Here is a 15,533-nt window from a genome sequence, read left to right as displayed (position 1 = left end):
CTTCATTTTGATATATATTAAAATACCATGGAAATCCGCAATAAGGAATTGAAAGAAATCCATCACCTCTATTCATATTTTTATAATTCGAATAAGGTGTAATTAAAAATTCATCAGAAATAAGGGAATAATGTCCTGGTCCGAATTGAAGAATATCCGAAATATTCAATATAGAATTAGAGATTCTTATTGCGCTGCCAATATACTATTTGCAAGGACATAATGTGTCAAAACTTCCAATTGTCAAATTCGTGAAATCTTCTTCATTAACTTTGGATTTGATGACTTCTGTTCCTATAAATATTTCTAATTCTTGGTTCAAAGCTATTGATACTAAAATCCATTTTCCACTTTCTATTTTCACTTTTTTGAAATTTTTTCCGCGTTCGAAAACTAAATTATTTTCTTTCCAAAACAAATTAAAAAGATTAGTTTTCAAAACAACGAAACTCAATGAGTTTTCATCAACAAATTTCAGCCATATACTTAAGAAAATAAATCTAACATTTGATAATGATAAAAATGAATTTCTTTGAATAGAATTCGTAACTTCAAACAAAGGAAAATTATCTGAATTCAATTTGCAATAATTTGAGCATTTCTTTGTATTTTTCAATAGATAAAGGAACTGTGAACTTGTTATATATCTATTTGCCATATCAATGACAATTTGATTATCATCTAATTTTACTCCATGCCTTATAAATTCTGACAAAGAACTTTTCGATGTCGCGTAAACAGAATAAGGAGATAAATTGATGGGATTCTTGATGTTAATCAAAGGAAGTAATGCTGGAACTCTTATATTGGTTAGGTTAGTTACAGATGAAGTGAAAACAATATTATAAAGTAATTCAGAATCAAGAGTAAATATTGGATGATTTAAAGGAAGTTCTTTGATTGTTTCATTTATCTCTTGGTAAATCTTGAAATGCATCAAAGATGATATAAAACAACTAATCAAATATGGTTGAAAATTAATTGTTAACATTAAATTTGACAGCCATTGTAAACAGTCATTTTTGACAAAAATGTCACAAATTTCAATTGAATCCGCGAAAGAAGTAATGAAAATGTTCATGAATGATTCTTTTGGAGAGTCTATGATGAAAGCCATCAAGTGTAAAACCATTGAATAAGAAGGAGAAATCGTCAGAAACTTTGAACAAAATTGAGAAAATTTTGTTTGTTGTTCAAAAATTTTTCGGTTTGTAACAAAATTTTCATCAAATTCCATTGGATGTCGTCATCATTTATTGTTGCATAACATTTCTCTAACAATGAAATGAAACTCTGGTCCTTCAAATTCGAGAAAATTCTTTCTTTTTTAGAAACTAATATTTGTAAAAATGAATTGTCATTTAAATCAGCAGGAGATATCTTATTTGATTCAACCAATGCATTGAGAGATTGATATATAGTGCAGTTAATCTCTAAATCAAAATTTGTCAAAATATTGAAAATCGGTTTTAAACAAAAAACGAGTCTATCGAAGTTATTTGAGATAAGCAGTTGGAATATTGTCAGTATTTCTTCAGCAACTTCTGAGTTTACAAACTTTTGTGGAGGTTGAAAAATTGTATTAATAGGATAAGCTTTTTCCAGTGATGTTATGTCATTTTTAAGGTTCTGTAGCAGATATTCGAATTTTTTGAACATAGAAAACATCGAATCTGATGAAATTGGAACACGAATTATGTGATCATACATAAATAAGAAAGTTGGTTTGCAAATTTGGCCTTTTGTGTTAATAGAAAATAGATAAAATACATTAGGTAATGATTTGCTTTGCTTCTCTAGTAGTTTGTCATGAAAGATTTGTAAAATTTCTCTGTTTTCAAGTAAAATTAGCTGATTTGTTATGTTAAGGAATACTGCAAATTATATGCATGCACTTTCAAGGTTTTCTGCTGGTATTTTGTCATCTTTTAAGCAGTCAAAAAAGAGTTTTGTTGGTTCAGTAAAGTCAATAACAGATTCAAAATGATATTTACTGAAATTATCTAATAATTTGTTTGCTAGTAATTGTATAGCGGCCGAGTATTGAGTATTTAGTAAAAAGTTATTGTGAAATTTGATAAAGAAAGAAGAATTGCGTAAGCAGTCAATATAATTCTTGTTTGATATAACATGGCTTATAATCACATCGATTAAATCTGATATAAATGGATACATTGATAAAATACTAAAAAGATTAAAAAGAAATTCTGGAATTCGAGGTATATCTTTTGAAACATCAAGAAATGAGTACAGAATTGATAACGCATGTACTATGGATATTGAACTTGTTGAATTTGTAGGTAATAATGAAAACGTTATTATCAAAGGATTTATAAATTCAAGTAATAAATCTGTTTCTTCTGATGCCTTTGAGATCTTAACGATGTCATATCCTGATGCAATATGCGTAAGTTGTTCTGCCGTATGAATTACTTGGGTTTGCAATTCCTTTGTTTTCGGAAGAGCGTCATAATTCGATAAACATAACCTAATGTCATCGAATATGGTTTTGTCACGCATAAGGTAGATAATAAAAGGGTCTTTTTCCGAGGAAAATACTTTCGAAAACCATGATTTCATCAATTTTTTATATTTGAATTAAGAATAATCGCTTTGATGTAAAATATTTATATTAATGTTCATACAATTTCTTGCATAATTTTACGACAGAGAAACGATGAAAAATAAACGTATTGAATTGAATCGAACAAAAAAAATTAATTCAATTTTAGGTTAGAATAAATCTATTATTAAATATCAAGAAATTATCAGTTTGGGTTTTCAAAAAATGAAAAAAAAATGACAACTTGTAAAATTTTCTTCAATTTTAGATTATCATGTATCTACATTTGTTAAGGGTGCACCCGCATGTACGTTTATTTGAGAGTAGGAGGATTACCCTCTCAATTTTGAACGCTTCGTTAGCGCAATATCTCGATGAATATTGTATTAAAATTGAATTTGCCCATACCAATATATCTGATACAATATCCTTAAGTTTTACTAAAAAGAATTTTTTAAAATCCCTGCAGATTCAGGGATTTTTAAATTTTTTGATTTTTTTCGCAAATTTTTCGAAAAAAAAAATATTTTCAGAAGAGCCTTAACGGCTAAGTTTTATGTTTAATGTTGAGTATCAAAAAGAATGGGCGTCTGATATAGCCATCATATATCCCAGAAGCAAATAAAAATTCTGACTTTTTAAGCATAAAAAAATGAAATTTTATTTTTTGCAAAAAACAGGCCACCCGGATGTACGTTTATTTGAGAGGAGGAGGATTAAATTTTTGAAAGCAGTAAAATTTGTAAATATTCTAGTTATATAATAATATGTATTATTTTAAAAAATAAAAAATTAAAGCACGTTAAAATTTTTTTTGATGAATTTTTACAAAAGCTACGTAGGATTATGCAAAATATAGTAATTAAACATAAATTTCAAATCAGATTTTACTTATGATAAATATTTTAAATTTCCGAAAATTAAGTTCAGATCGACTCGATACGTTGTAATTACTAAATAAGGTGCCAAAAACCTATTAAACAGTATTAAAACTATCAAGATTGTAATGTTTTTGAAGAAAAATTTATAGAATTATGAACTTCAAACAGATATTATGTAAATAAAAATAATATAATGGATTTGTTTATTCGTATAATAGCAGCAATAAGTCGATTATTCACTTCTACTTCTGAGATTTGAATTTAATTTCGACAGAAAAAGAGATTCAAGAGGAAAATACTAAGGAATACAAACTGCCACCATGACAGGATTATTATGGAGCCAAGTTGTACTTTTTGATATTTTTAGAGTTTTACTACCTATTTAGGTACCAAGTAATTGCTTAAAAATTAAGGTTCTAAATTCTGAAGTTTACATGATCCTCCCAGGCGCACCCTTAAATAACTTTTCTTTCTATTGAGAAATCAATTTTGACATGTAATGGGATTATTTTGTAAATACATTTGTTGTCAAAGTCTATTCAAAATTGGCGGTTTGGCTTCATCAAACATCTAATTCCCTTCCTACCCAGTTGTCATTAGTATGCCAGCTAAGCCTGGAAGGGGCAAAAATACAGGTTGTGTTGGTGTGCAGATGCTTCTGTTATACCTTCAAAGGCCTGTCACAAAATTTTTAATTTTTATTTTTAGCGTTATTTTTTGTACTCCTGTTTACATTTTACGAATTGCAACTACATATATTTATAATGCTACTAATTTATCTTTTTCACGTTATATTGAGAAAATATTTAATGTAAATTTCTTCAGATTTGAAAATAATCGTGTGTCAAATAATCCTTGTTCCAGTCAATTTCTTCTTTTGGTTGTTTTAATAACTTGTTAGGAGAATCTATGGAAATAGACCAAATAATCTCTTAAAAAATTAAATAAGCAAATTCAATTAAGAAAATATAAAGCGCTTTATAATACAAACAATATCTCTACATTGTGTTTAACTGCGTTTCATTTCATTAATCATATGAATGAAATCATAAGTATGATGAGCTTCTTCTTCGATTGGTTTGTCATCAGGGTCTGGAATTATTGAGACTTGGAATGGTCTCCAACCTTGAATTGGTATCACCAAGCTTCTGAGCTCAAATCCGAACTTTTCAATGTCAGTTGGGAAACCTACGGCCATGGTTTTATCTGTCGTAGGAATATATGTGTCAACTGGTTGGTCAAGATCATCATTGATTCCTGGAGGAGGTTTGAACAGAATTCGCTTCTCATTATCATTAGCATTTTGGTTAACTTCTTGATTGTTATCGGCCTCTTTGACATTTGATTCTTCTTTAGGTGGTTGGTTCAAATTTTCTTTGTTCGTTTCTTCCTGTTGTTTTTCTGGTGTGTTGGACTCCTGTAAGAAAGGTTTAAGAATAGAAATAAGTTGACTATCTTGGATTTTGGAGGAAACTGGCAAAGAATTCCGAGAATTTGTAGAATTTCTTCGTAATTTTGATAATCATGAGTGAGCATTTGGCGACTTAGATGCATTTAAGTCATTCTCATTAGCAGCTTTTTTATCAACTGGTGGAGAAGAAATATTATTGGATTTACTTCTTGTAAGTTTCCTTCTACGCTTCTGAGACTTAACTTTCTCCTCTTCATTATTACTTTCACTACTTTTCTTTGCTTTTCTGGATTTTCTTGATCGTTTTGTTTTCTTTGGTTGTTTTTGCTCGGGAACATTATTACCATCGTCTTCAAGAGTAAGGCCTGGAGCTTCGGCAATGGCTGGATTTTCTTTGGGATGATCGATATCAATATTTGAAGCAGTTGGATTTTTTACAGGTTCTTCCTTTTGTAGTTCAACGATGTCTATGTTAGCAGAATCTACTGGCCTGAGCGGAGGATCTTTCCTATGTGTAGTTTTATTTCTTGAAGAAACGTCTATGTTAATGATATCAAGAGAATTCGATTTGTTGAGAGTTGGGCTTCTTGGTGACTCGTTCTGTGGGTTCAGATTACTATTGATATTTGATTGGTTTGTTATTATTGAGTTTTCTGGTGTAGAATTGATGATATGTGAGCAATTTTCCTTATTCTTATCAAAGCTGTTAATGTCAGGGAAGAGAACTAATGATTTTGATCTTTCAACTAAGCTGAAACTACCTTTAGCATCTGATTTAGTGGCGCGGCGACGCTTGTGGTTTCTTTCGTTGGTATCCTTTGTTATTCTGTCACCTAAATTCATCTAAAAGAATGTTGATTGAAAGTTTTGAAAGCGTCCACTCTTAAAGTGTAAAGAAATTTCAATCAAAGGTGGATAACCACATTTTGCTATATAAAATATTTTTCAAAAAAGAAATGAATCTGATTTTTTATACTGTGAAAATTTTTTTATCAAAAATAAAATGAATGAATCGGTCTGCTTTACAAAATATAATTATGAAAGATCCTGTTCGTAATTTACATACTTATGTATGTGCCTTTTCGTATTGCAAACCGAGTATTATATCAAAAGAAATGGTTATTCGACCAGAAGAAATTTGTTTGAAATTTGTTAATCAAGCCTACAGATTACTTAAGTGTGTTTAGTGGATTAATGTTAGTAACTTAGCCCGATTCAGATACAATAATTAAGAAATATTTCGGCGGAAATCGAGATTGAGGATTTTGTTATGGCTGATTGATCATTTGAATTTATTTTCATACCTTTTTGCTATTCGAAATATTGAAAAGCAGATCCAAAATTTATCTGAAGATTTTGGATAACTGAGAAGCAAAAATACTTTATTAATAATGTAATATGGTAATTAGGCTTATTTAGAATATAAATATGAAAAATTGAATAAATTTGATCAGAAATTTTAAATCAATCATATTAATCGCAACAATTTTTGAAGACTCTCTTATTGAAATTAGAAAATCGATATATTTCATATTGTTGTGATGCCAAATGATTGCAATTTCCTTGTGATAAATAATAACCATTTGTGCATTTAGTGCATTCGAAAAATGAGTTGCATATTTTGCATCTTGGAGAGCATTGATCGCATGTATTTGTTGTTCTATTTCCATATTTTCCTTCACCGCATGAAGAAATGCACATATTATTTTCCAAGAATCTATCACCTGTGCATTCAGTGCATTTGTTCGCTTCTATCCCATCGCACTTTGAGCATGATTCATGGCACTTAATACACTCATTATTTGAACTTATAAAGTAGCCTGGATCGCAATTTTCTACACAAACCCCATTTTGTTTGAATTTGTTGCAATCAATTTTGCATACACCATTAGAATTTGAATGATATCCATCTTTGCAAATTGAACATTTGTTTGAATCATCAAGGCAATTGTAACAATTTTCATCTGAACAATATTTATTAACTATTATTTCGCCATTGCCTGTTCTTCCAGAGTTTGAATTTCCATCAGAAATTTCAACTAATTTCATATAATCCCTGTTAATATATGACATTCCACTTGATGAAACTAGATAGCTCGATGATGATTGAATTGACTGTGAACTTCCTCTTTTTCCACATGGATAGCCACCTCCAATTCCACTTGGTGGATAGTTTTGATATGTATTTAATGGATCGGTTTCGCATTGTGAATTTGAAGGAGGAATTACTGTTTTTAATTTATAACTATTGACTCCAACATATTCATATTCATATGAATATTCAAGATTTCCTCTAGGAGCTCCTTGGCAATTGCCTGCTGAACCTGACCCACCCGCTGCAACAAGAATTTTATCGTTGTTCAAGTAGACAGAGCTGGAACCTCCACCACCTGCACTCCCTAGCATATATATAGCTTTATTGGAATTTCCACTTGCTCCGCCATCTGGATATCCTCCTGGATTTGCTTTCCCTTTATTTGGAGTGTCCGGGCCTTTTCCACCAACATCAATTGTAAATGATTTGCTATCTTTGTCAATGTAGATAGCTCCGGCAATGTAGGAACCTTTACCTCCCAAATAGACATTATTATTTCCTCCTTCTGCACCATAACATTTAAATAGATATGTTCCTTGCGCCATAATTAGAATTTGGCTTTTATTTGTTAATTGAAATGTTTTAAGAAGCGAGGTTTCCTTTAATTTAAGTTTAATTTCATTACTTATACTATAATCATGCTTTCTGGAGCCCATTTTAAAGAATGAAAACTAATGAGGCTATAGTTCAGTGTTAAATTTCCTTCATTATCCCCCAACATTATGAATTCGTATCGTTTTGAATTGATCCATTGAATTTTATTAGAAAAGACAAAATTAATAAAAAGTAGTAAAAACTATATAGTTGTATACATTTGATCTTTGTTTTATTTTAAGAACTTGTAAAAATTGTAAACTTCTGAATATTTTTATCCATTGAAAAAAAAAGCAATAAAGTCTTTTCAGGGGGGTTATACCGTGATATTAGCCTTGTACCGAAAAAAGTGACGGGCAATGCCGTAAAATAATATTTTATTAAAAAATTTTTGGTGGAGAATTGGAAAATTTTTGTTGGAAAATTGGAAAATTTTCCTAATCATTTGGACTATAACCTGGCATATTAGGGAGTTTTGTCAACAACTCAGTGCTGGGATCAAGATAGTTTGTAATCCAAAAGTAGAAACGTTCCTTGGTGGAAAAAACCAGAATTTTCGAAAAAGTGACACCAATTATTAAAGTTATTTTATTACTAGATTTATTTACAAATTATAAGATAATATCATTAACCGAATATATTTTTAATATAAATAAAAAACTTTTTTTATACAAAAAATTACAATCAATCGATAAATATTATAAAACATTTATTCCAAAAAGATTAAGTAATAGGTGGGATCCTGCATATAATATAATTTTATGTCATAAAGTTTACAAATTTTAGATGGACCACAGTGAGAATGTGAGTGGTTAATTTAAAGGTGGTCTGATAAAGAAATCGAAGCTTACTCAACACAGCATGAAGCAGTTTCTAATACACAATCTTACTAGTGGTGTTTCGGTCGCCAGCGCTCTCATAGGGGTGCTGATTTCAAAAACCACTACTTCAAATTATTCAACAATACTCAATGCAGCATGAAGCAGCTACTACTGCTGTATCTTACTGGTAGTGTTTTGGTCGTTGGCTCTTGCACAGTCTCTCAGATTTTCAAAATTTTTTTTTCAACACTATCTTGTTTCGCTCTCAGAAAGCTATCCTACAAAGACATCGAAGCTTACTCAACACAGCATGAAGCAGTTTCTAATACACAATCTTACTAGTGGTGTTTCGGTCGCCAGCGCTCTCATAGGGGTGCTGATTTCAAAAACCACTACTTCAAATTATTCAACAATACTCAATGCAGCATGAAGCAGCTACTACTGCTGTATCTTACTGGTAGTGTTTTGGTCGTTGGCTCTTGCACAGTCTCTCAGATTTTCAAAATTTTTTTTTCAACACTATCTTGTTTCGCTCTCAGAAAGCTATCCTACAAAGACATCGAAGCTTACTCAATGCAGCATGAAGCAGTTTCTAATAAATATATACATATATAAATATATACATATATATAAATATACATATATATAAATATACATATATATAAATATACATATATATAAATATACATATATATAAATATACATATATATAAATATACATATATATAAATATATAAATAACAAAATACAATCAAAAAATAGTGTTTGAAAATTTAAGGTTAAGTGTCACTTTTTCGTAAATTCTACCACACTCCATATTAGGGAGTTTTGTCAACAACTCAGTGCTGGGATCAAGATAGTTTGTAATCCAAAAGTAGAAACGTTCCTTGGTGTCTTGTTCTGGCTTCCTGCAAAATCACAGATTCTTCTTAATATTGTCAGAAATTGCGCAAATCATGTCCATCGTCGTCAATTCTTCACCATTGATGTTAAAACGATTTCGATTACGGTAATTTCTTTTCTCTTGCAATTCTTTTTCTGCAGGAGTCAATTCACGAACATACTTATTATGTTTGAGAGCTTCTACAGAACAAGGGCAAAGACCGCAGGCGGCAGCAGCATTTTGAACCGTTCTTAATGATACTGATTCTTGCCATGCGCTAATAAATGAGTAGATAATGGCGTAGCGCATCATTGCAGCATTGCTGTTGAACTCTTGCTTCGGTGCCTTAATGTAATCTCTCAGATAATCCGTGAATTTGGACTTTAATCTTTTGGCAATGCCAACATCAAATACTTGTAAAATGTGTGTTGTATGTGCGGGAAGAACAATTAATTTGATGTTGGCACTTGCCAAAAGGAACAATGCCAGAGGATTCTCGCGGCTGGAGTGTCCATCACACACAATGAGAGCAGGCTTGTCACGTATATCTTCTGGCATTCTCTGGCGTTCAAAGTTAAGCCACTCAATGAAGAAAATGCAATACAATAAGAATACACTTCTGTTCACCCAGCCTTTTGGCGTAGAAGTAAACCAACAATGTCTTTCGCGCTGGAATACTTTCAGTTCTCTAGGTAGTTCTGCAATACATGGGAGAACAAAGAGAGGTGGGACAGATTTGCCTGTCATTGAGCATCCGCATAAAGCTGTAATGTGCGGAAAGTTTGGAATTCCTTTGGCGATCATATGCTCTATCTCCTCAGGTAATGCAACTTTCTTCTTCTTAAATTTGTTTATGAATGTTTCATCGATACTAAAAATCAACTCCTCTGGAGTACTTTCGATTGTTTCACGATGTTTATCGTAGAATTCTTCGATAATTCTTGGTTCACACGCCATGTATCTTGATTCTTCAATCTCTTGGCATGCCTTAAGCTTGCAATGCAATTGCTGTAAAATATGGTTAACATAAGGTCTCGATACATCATCACCACCAAGAGTATTGATAACTTCTTCTGCAAGAGTAGGACAATTAATCTCAAGAAGGAATCTGTAACCATAATCTCTTCTGAGCTCTTTCAACTTGAACGCCTCGTCAATAATGTCAGCTGCTTCTAGAGCTTCACCTTTGTAAGCAGAATCTTCGATAATTTCTTTTAAAGTGAGCTGATCACGCTCGCATAGGTATGGATCTGCACCGCCATGATTCCCTTTTTCCCAGTATAGACCTAATGCAGCTCTTTTAAGTGCAGTAGCAATGAGATTGGATGTTAAAGTAGTTAGTATACATATCAAGGGTACGGAGGCACTGCGCGCCTCCGTACACCATTTAACCTTAAATATTTACAAAACCAGTAACGTATATTTTACAACACAAACGACAACACTAACTTAACCTTAAATATTTACAAACCGCCAACCACTAATGACTTCACTAATGTAAAAATAAACGTTCTCACTTACAAAAGTATTGCAACTCCTCCCATTGCTGTGCTTCACATAACAGTTCATATTCTTCTGACTCACTTTCTTCTTCATATAGGTCAAAATCACTGTCATAGTTTATACCTGTAAGTTTTGACAAAGCTAATGAAACACGCTTACCGTTTGTATCATATGCTTGTATAAACTTTCCATTCTTCATTCCTTCATAAACGCTCAAACTAACTTTACCCTTTCTCCCTCGTATCTGATAGAATGTATTTTCACGAGGAACGAAGAACAAATTCTTGAACTCATGACCGTTGTAGTTTGTTATCTCAATAGTTTTCGTCATTTATATAAAAATAAAATAAAAATAAACTTAAAAATAAATGATATCACCACCCTCACACGTATGAAAACATAGCACAAAAATAAGTTTAGGGTAGATGGTTAGATCTAACCTCATTTCTACCCTCATTTCTACCCTGTTGAATTCATTGCTTTATTCCTCACTGTCGTCTGCTTTCTCCAACTCTTCTAACTTCTTCTTAAGTTCAGCAATGTTGTCCTCATGAAGTTTAATCTTCCTTAATATACCTTCTTTATCTAATGGTTGCTTTATCTTTCTAAACTGAACTCTACCATCCTTCATAGTATGAATGTAAAAACCTTCTGGAATAGTTCCTGATTTAATGTATTCTACCAAAAACTTTTGTTTCATTGCTTCAGTGACTTTATTTGTCATTTCAATCAAAGGTGAAGCTAGCACAGCGATAATGGATTTCATGACTTTTTAGTATTTCATGCAATCTTAACAGATAGCCTTACAAGTACTTCCAGTGTCCCTAGCTGTCCCTCCTTTTTATATAACTCCATGACATTTATAATCTCGCGAAACTTAACAGGTAGCATAACAGATTAAAATCAGATGAGGTTTTGAACCAAAATTTCTAAGCAACGTTGTCAAGGATTTTGAGGAACTAGGGACAGAGTGTGGCAAAGTCCAAGATTTAATTTATCTTCATCTGTTTCATCAGCTATCTCATCTAATATGCCAATATTTTATTCATAACTCGTGGCAAACTCACTAACTTTCATTATGTTCATCTGCATGCTTCATCTGATAGAAAGTATGACTTTCATTAACTCTGTGAGATAATGAAAACTACTAGGGACAGAGACCATGGCAAAGTTTATGACTTTCATTATTTCCAGAACTTAATGAAAACTACTAGGGACAGAGACCATGGCAAAGTTCATGATTTAATTTATTCTCTCACTAACAACAACCACAAACTCCAACACTAACGACAAGTACTAACCTCAGCACAAATGACAAACACTAACAACAAACACAAACTCCAACACTAACATCAAGTACTAACTCCAACACAAATGACAAACACTAACAACAAACACAAACTCCAACACTAACGACAAAAATAAATGTCCTCACTTCTTAACAAAGTAATATGTGCTTCTTACACCACCATAGCTCAAACGTTTCTTTTCAAACATCGATTGAAACTTATTTTGAGCCATTGGTTTTAGTCTCTTTTTCTTCAAATACGCCAAGAAATCTTCTTCACATCTTTTCACTTCATAGCCTTCTTTAAACTCCTCCTTGTTAAGTTCTATGAAATCCTTTATCTCATTCTTTGTTGCAATGGCTTCTTCACGAACGACATCGTGAACGACCTCCTCACTGTTCTCGTGTATGACCTCCTCACTGTTCTCATGAACTATTTCAACACTGTTCTCATGTATGACCTCCTCACTGTTCTCATGAACTATTTCATCATTGTTCTCATGAACGACCTCCTCACTGTTCTCATGAACTATTTCATCACTGTTCTCATGTATGACCTCCTCACTGTTCTCATGAACTATTTCAACACTGTTCTCATGAACGACCTCCTTACTGTCTTTCATAAGCGTTTCAAAGTCTCTTTTACTCATTACTTCAATCTCATGCTGTTCACAGTAGTACTTAAACTCACTGTATATGTCTTTGTTGTATGTTATATTGCTTCCCATGTACTCCATGAATTTTTCAAGCACTTCCTCATAATTCACTGTTTCTTTCTTTCCACGACCTTCTAATATCATACTTGCTTCGTAAATATAACTTCTTGCAGAACCGTCTCGCTTTCTACTTCTCTTCACAAATTCTCTCATCTTGCCACCAAATACATTTGAACTACATGCAAAGAATTCATTCTCCTTCGCAAATTCTTTATATCTTCTGTAGCACTCTGTACAATTCCATCCGGATACAAACTTTTCATAGAACTCCTCGTAAAACATTTGGTAAGGTGTTTTGTTCATTTCGATGAGTTCTTGTTTAGCCCTGGTGAATGGTATCTTCCTTACATCAAATTCACTTAAATCTTTCTTCATGAAGTCCGTCAGTAAGTTTGAATAAAACTCTTCATTAAAGCTTTCAATGAGATTTGAGAAATATTCGTAATTTCCTTTGTATCTGCTGCTTACGTCAATGACAACAAATCTTCTGTCGTCTTTGTCAATCTTTACTGAGTTGAAGTTGTTAGATATCATGATGATATTACAAACATTCTCTATCTTTCTTACTGGCTGACACTTCTGATTTAAGTCCAACTGAGTCTCTGTTACTATTGACTTTAGTGCGTCGTGGTTCATGACCTTAGACGTATCGCATGAGCTTAGTTCATTGCATACGATGAGCTTCATGTTCTCAATAGCAGCATTGAATCTACCAACCACATTCTCTATTGCCGTTATATTATTGTTGGCGTACTTGCTAATGAGCTCGCATAGAACATTACTAAGTACATTCTTACCAGTTCCTTGCTTTCCTATTAACAAAAGTACTGTTCCAGTCTTTCCACAAGGATTTTGAACGATGTAGGCGAACCAGTTCAAAACATACTCATAAAGCTCTTCATCCTCATTACATATGACATCGTGAACATGTTTCAAATATCCTTCAATAATGCTTTCATCTACTTCATTCAGTACCTCATACTCATATCCTCTGAAATAGCTGTAAATGTCATCTCTTTCGTCAAAGAATCTCATGCCTGACTTCATAAGATAGTTCTTGTTCTGACCCGCTTCATAAATCATCAGTGCGTTCACATCCTTCTCTTCAATACGTCCTACATAAACACTCTTCATGAGCTTATTGAATTCCTTGCTATCTACTGACACAAGTGTTGTTGTGTCTCGTATTCCATCATAACCTTTCACTAGATATGTCATACGTGCTCCGTCAATAACGACAACACATCTTCTTAAGTCATTTATAACACTAGCTATGTCAATACCGTCCTCACTCATGTACTTATTTCTTCTCAAGTCCTTTAGTGTGAAAGTGTCTCTAAGTTCTATTTCAAGCAATTCATTTACACATCCTTTACAATACTTCTCTATAAAATATTTCTGTCGTTCTTTACTAAGTTTCTTAACAGCTCTGAAGAAACATGTGTTTTGACTCAAACATCCTTCACAACTTCTCTCATTCATTCCTAGTTCTTTCATGTCATTATCTTCAACCTCTATGGTCTCATTGACTAAGGTCAAAGGGTTCTTAGTCATTGCTGGTCTTATCTGAAACAATGTTTGTGCAACAGGTTTAACTAGTTCAGCAACGTCCTTCCTTAATATGAATAGCTGTTTCCACTCATCTTTGCTAACAGTTCTTTCATAACCACTGACAGTAATGATTTCATTTACTGACCTTAGACACTTATGTTCTATCATTTGTATTGCTTTTGTGTAAGGCTTTCGTGAGCATAGGTTGTATATGTCATTCCTGCAATGTTCATTCATGCCAATAGTACTAAATCCTTTCTTTGCTGTTGAGTGCATAATATCCATTAGTTCCTGTGTTCGTATTGCTGTCTCATAAAATACAACAAGACCTTTGTCATCTATGATGTACTTACCGAAAACATTGCTTATATTCTTTAACCATGAAATAACATCCTCATTCATGCTGTCAAACATGAAGTAAGGTCTTACATACTCTTCACTTATAAGATACTCCACAAAGTACTTGTTAAGCTCTATGTCCTCGTGAGCGATTTCATTAGGTTTGATATTAGTTCCTTTTGTCATTGCTGTCATGTACTTCACTCTCATAGTTCCTTTCAATAGCGTAAAAGTACTTCATTGTTTCATAACTGCTCTAAATTCTGTTCAAAATTCGTACAACATAACTTTTTAACATTAGTGAAAGAACATGAGCGAAACAACAACATCTAACATTACAGAAGAAGTCAATGACAATGCCGATGAAAACATTACAGAAGGAGCTAGTGAAAATATTGACGAGTTCAGTGAGGAAGAAGATATTGAGGACGTCAATGAGAACGTTAGTGGGGAACAAACTCAATGGGAAACATTGAGCTTAGTTTAAACAACAAAACACATTTAAAGCATAGAATTATTGCAGAACAGTGGATTGAAAATCCAAACAATTTGAAAGAAATAGACCATATAAATCATGATAGAACGGACAACAGAATCTCAAACCTTCGTTGGTGTTCTAAATCTGAAAACAATAGAAATAAAAGCAAGTATGGCGATATAGTTTATGAGTTCGTTGATGAAATATCTGACGAAGCTGTTGAAATAACAGATTATGGTAAGCATTCGTTTGAGTTCTACTACTATGTTGAGAATGAGGACGCATTCTATTATTATACAGGTCTTAACTATCGAAAACTTCATATAAACTTTACAAAAACAGGTGCTGCTTATGTTTGTATGATAGATACAGAAAACAAGAGAGTAATCTTATGCATAAACAAATTCAAA

The 15,533-nt window shown here is 32.5% G+C and overlaps 4 protein-coding genes across 4 annotated transcripts, besides 2 other annotated features; 1 reads left to right on the top strand and 3 right to left on the bottom strand.

The window, feature by feature from the left end:
• Positions 1 to 2,856: 2,856 nt before the first annotated feature.
• Positions 2,857 to 3,899: a mobile genetic element.
• Positions 3,900 to 4,966: 1,067 nt separating this feature from the next.
• TVAGG3_0359660 (uncharacterized protein) lies at positions 4,967 to 5,698 on the bottom strand (the record flags this gene model as incomplete). Its single annotated transcript, XM_001317495.1, has 1 exon — positions 4,967 to 5,698. One exon carries the CDS (start codon positions 5,696 to 5,698, stop codon positions 4,967 to 4,969), a length of 732 nt encoding a protein of 243 aa, XP_001317530.1.
• A 630-nt stretch (positions 5,699 to 6,328) lies between these two features.
• Positions 6,329 to 7,606, bottom strand: TVAGG3_0359650 (serine-type endopeptidase protein; the record flags this gene model as incomplete). The annotated part of the gene is made up of 1 exon (XM_001317496.1): positions 6,329 to 7,606. The coding sequence occupies one exon, from the start codon at positions 7,604 to 7,606 to the stop codon at positions 6,329 to 6,331; it is 1,278 nt and encodes a 425-aa protein (XP_001317531.1).
• A 1,675-nt stretch (positions 7,607 to 9,281) lies between these two features.
• TVAGG3_0359640 (DDE endonuclease family) lies at positions 9,282 to 10,205 on the bottom strand (the record flags this gene model as incomplete). Its single annotated transcript, XM_001317497.1, has 1 exon — positions 9,282 to 10,205. The coding sequence occupies one exon, from the start codon at positions 10,203 to 10,205 to the stop codon at positions 9,282 to 9,284; it is 924 nt and encodes a 307-aa protein (XP_001317532.1).
• Positions 10,206 to 12,812: 2,607 nt separating this feature from the next.
• Positions 12,813 to 15,533: part of a mobile genetic element that runs on past the window's edge.
• Positions 14,956 to 15,132, top strand: TVAGG3_0359630 (uncharacterized protein; the record flags this gene model as incomplete). The annotated part of the gene is made up of 1 exon (XM_051231410.1): positions 14,956 to 15,132. The coding sequence occupies one exon, from the start codon at positions 14,956 to 14,958 to the stop codon at positions 15,130 to 15,132; it is 177 nt and encodes a 58-aa protein (XP_051101140.1).

Source organism: Trichomonas vaginalis, chromosome V, assembly GCF_026262505.1.
Source record: "Trichomonas vaginalis G3 chromosome V, whole genome shotgun sequence".
NCBI classification, from domain to species: domain Eukaryota; phylum Parabasalia; order Trichomonadida; family Trichomonadidae; genus Trichomonas; species Trichomonas vaginalis.
The sequence above is the reverse complement of the archived record's forward strand: the minus strand, read 5'-3'. Positions and strand labels throughout refer to the sequence as shown.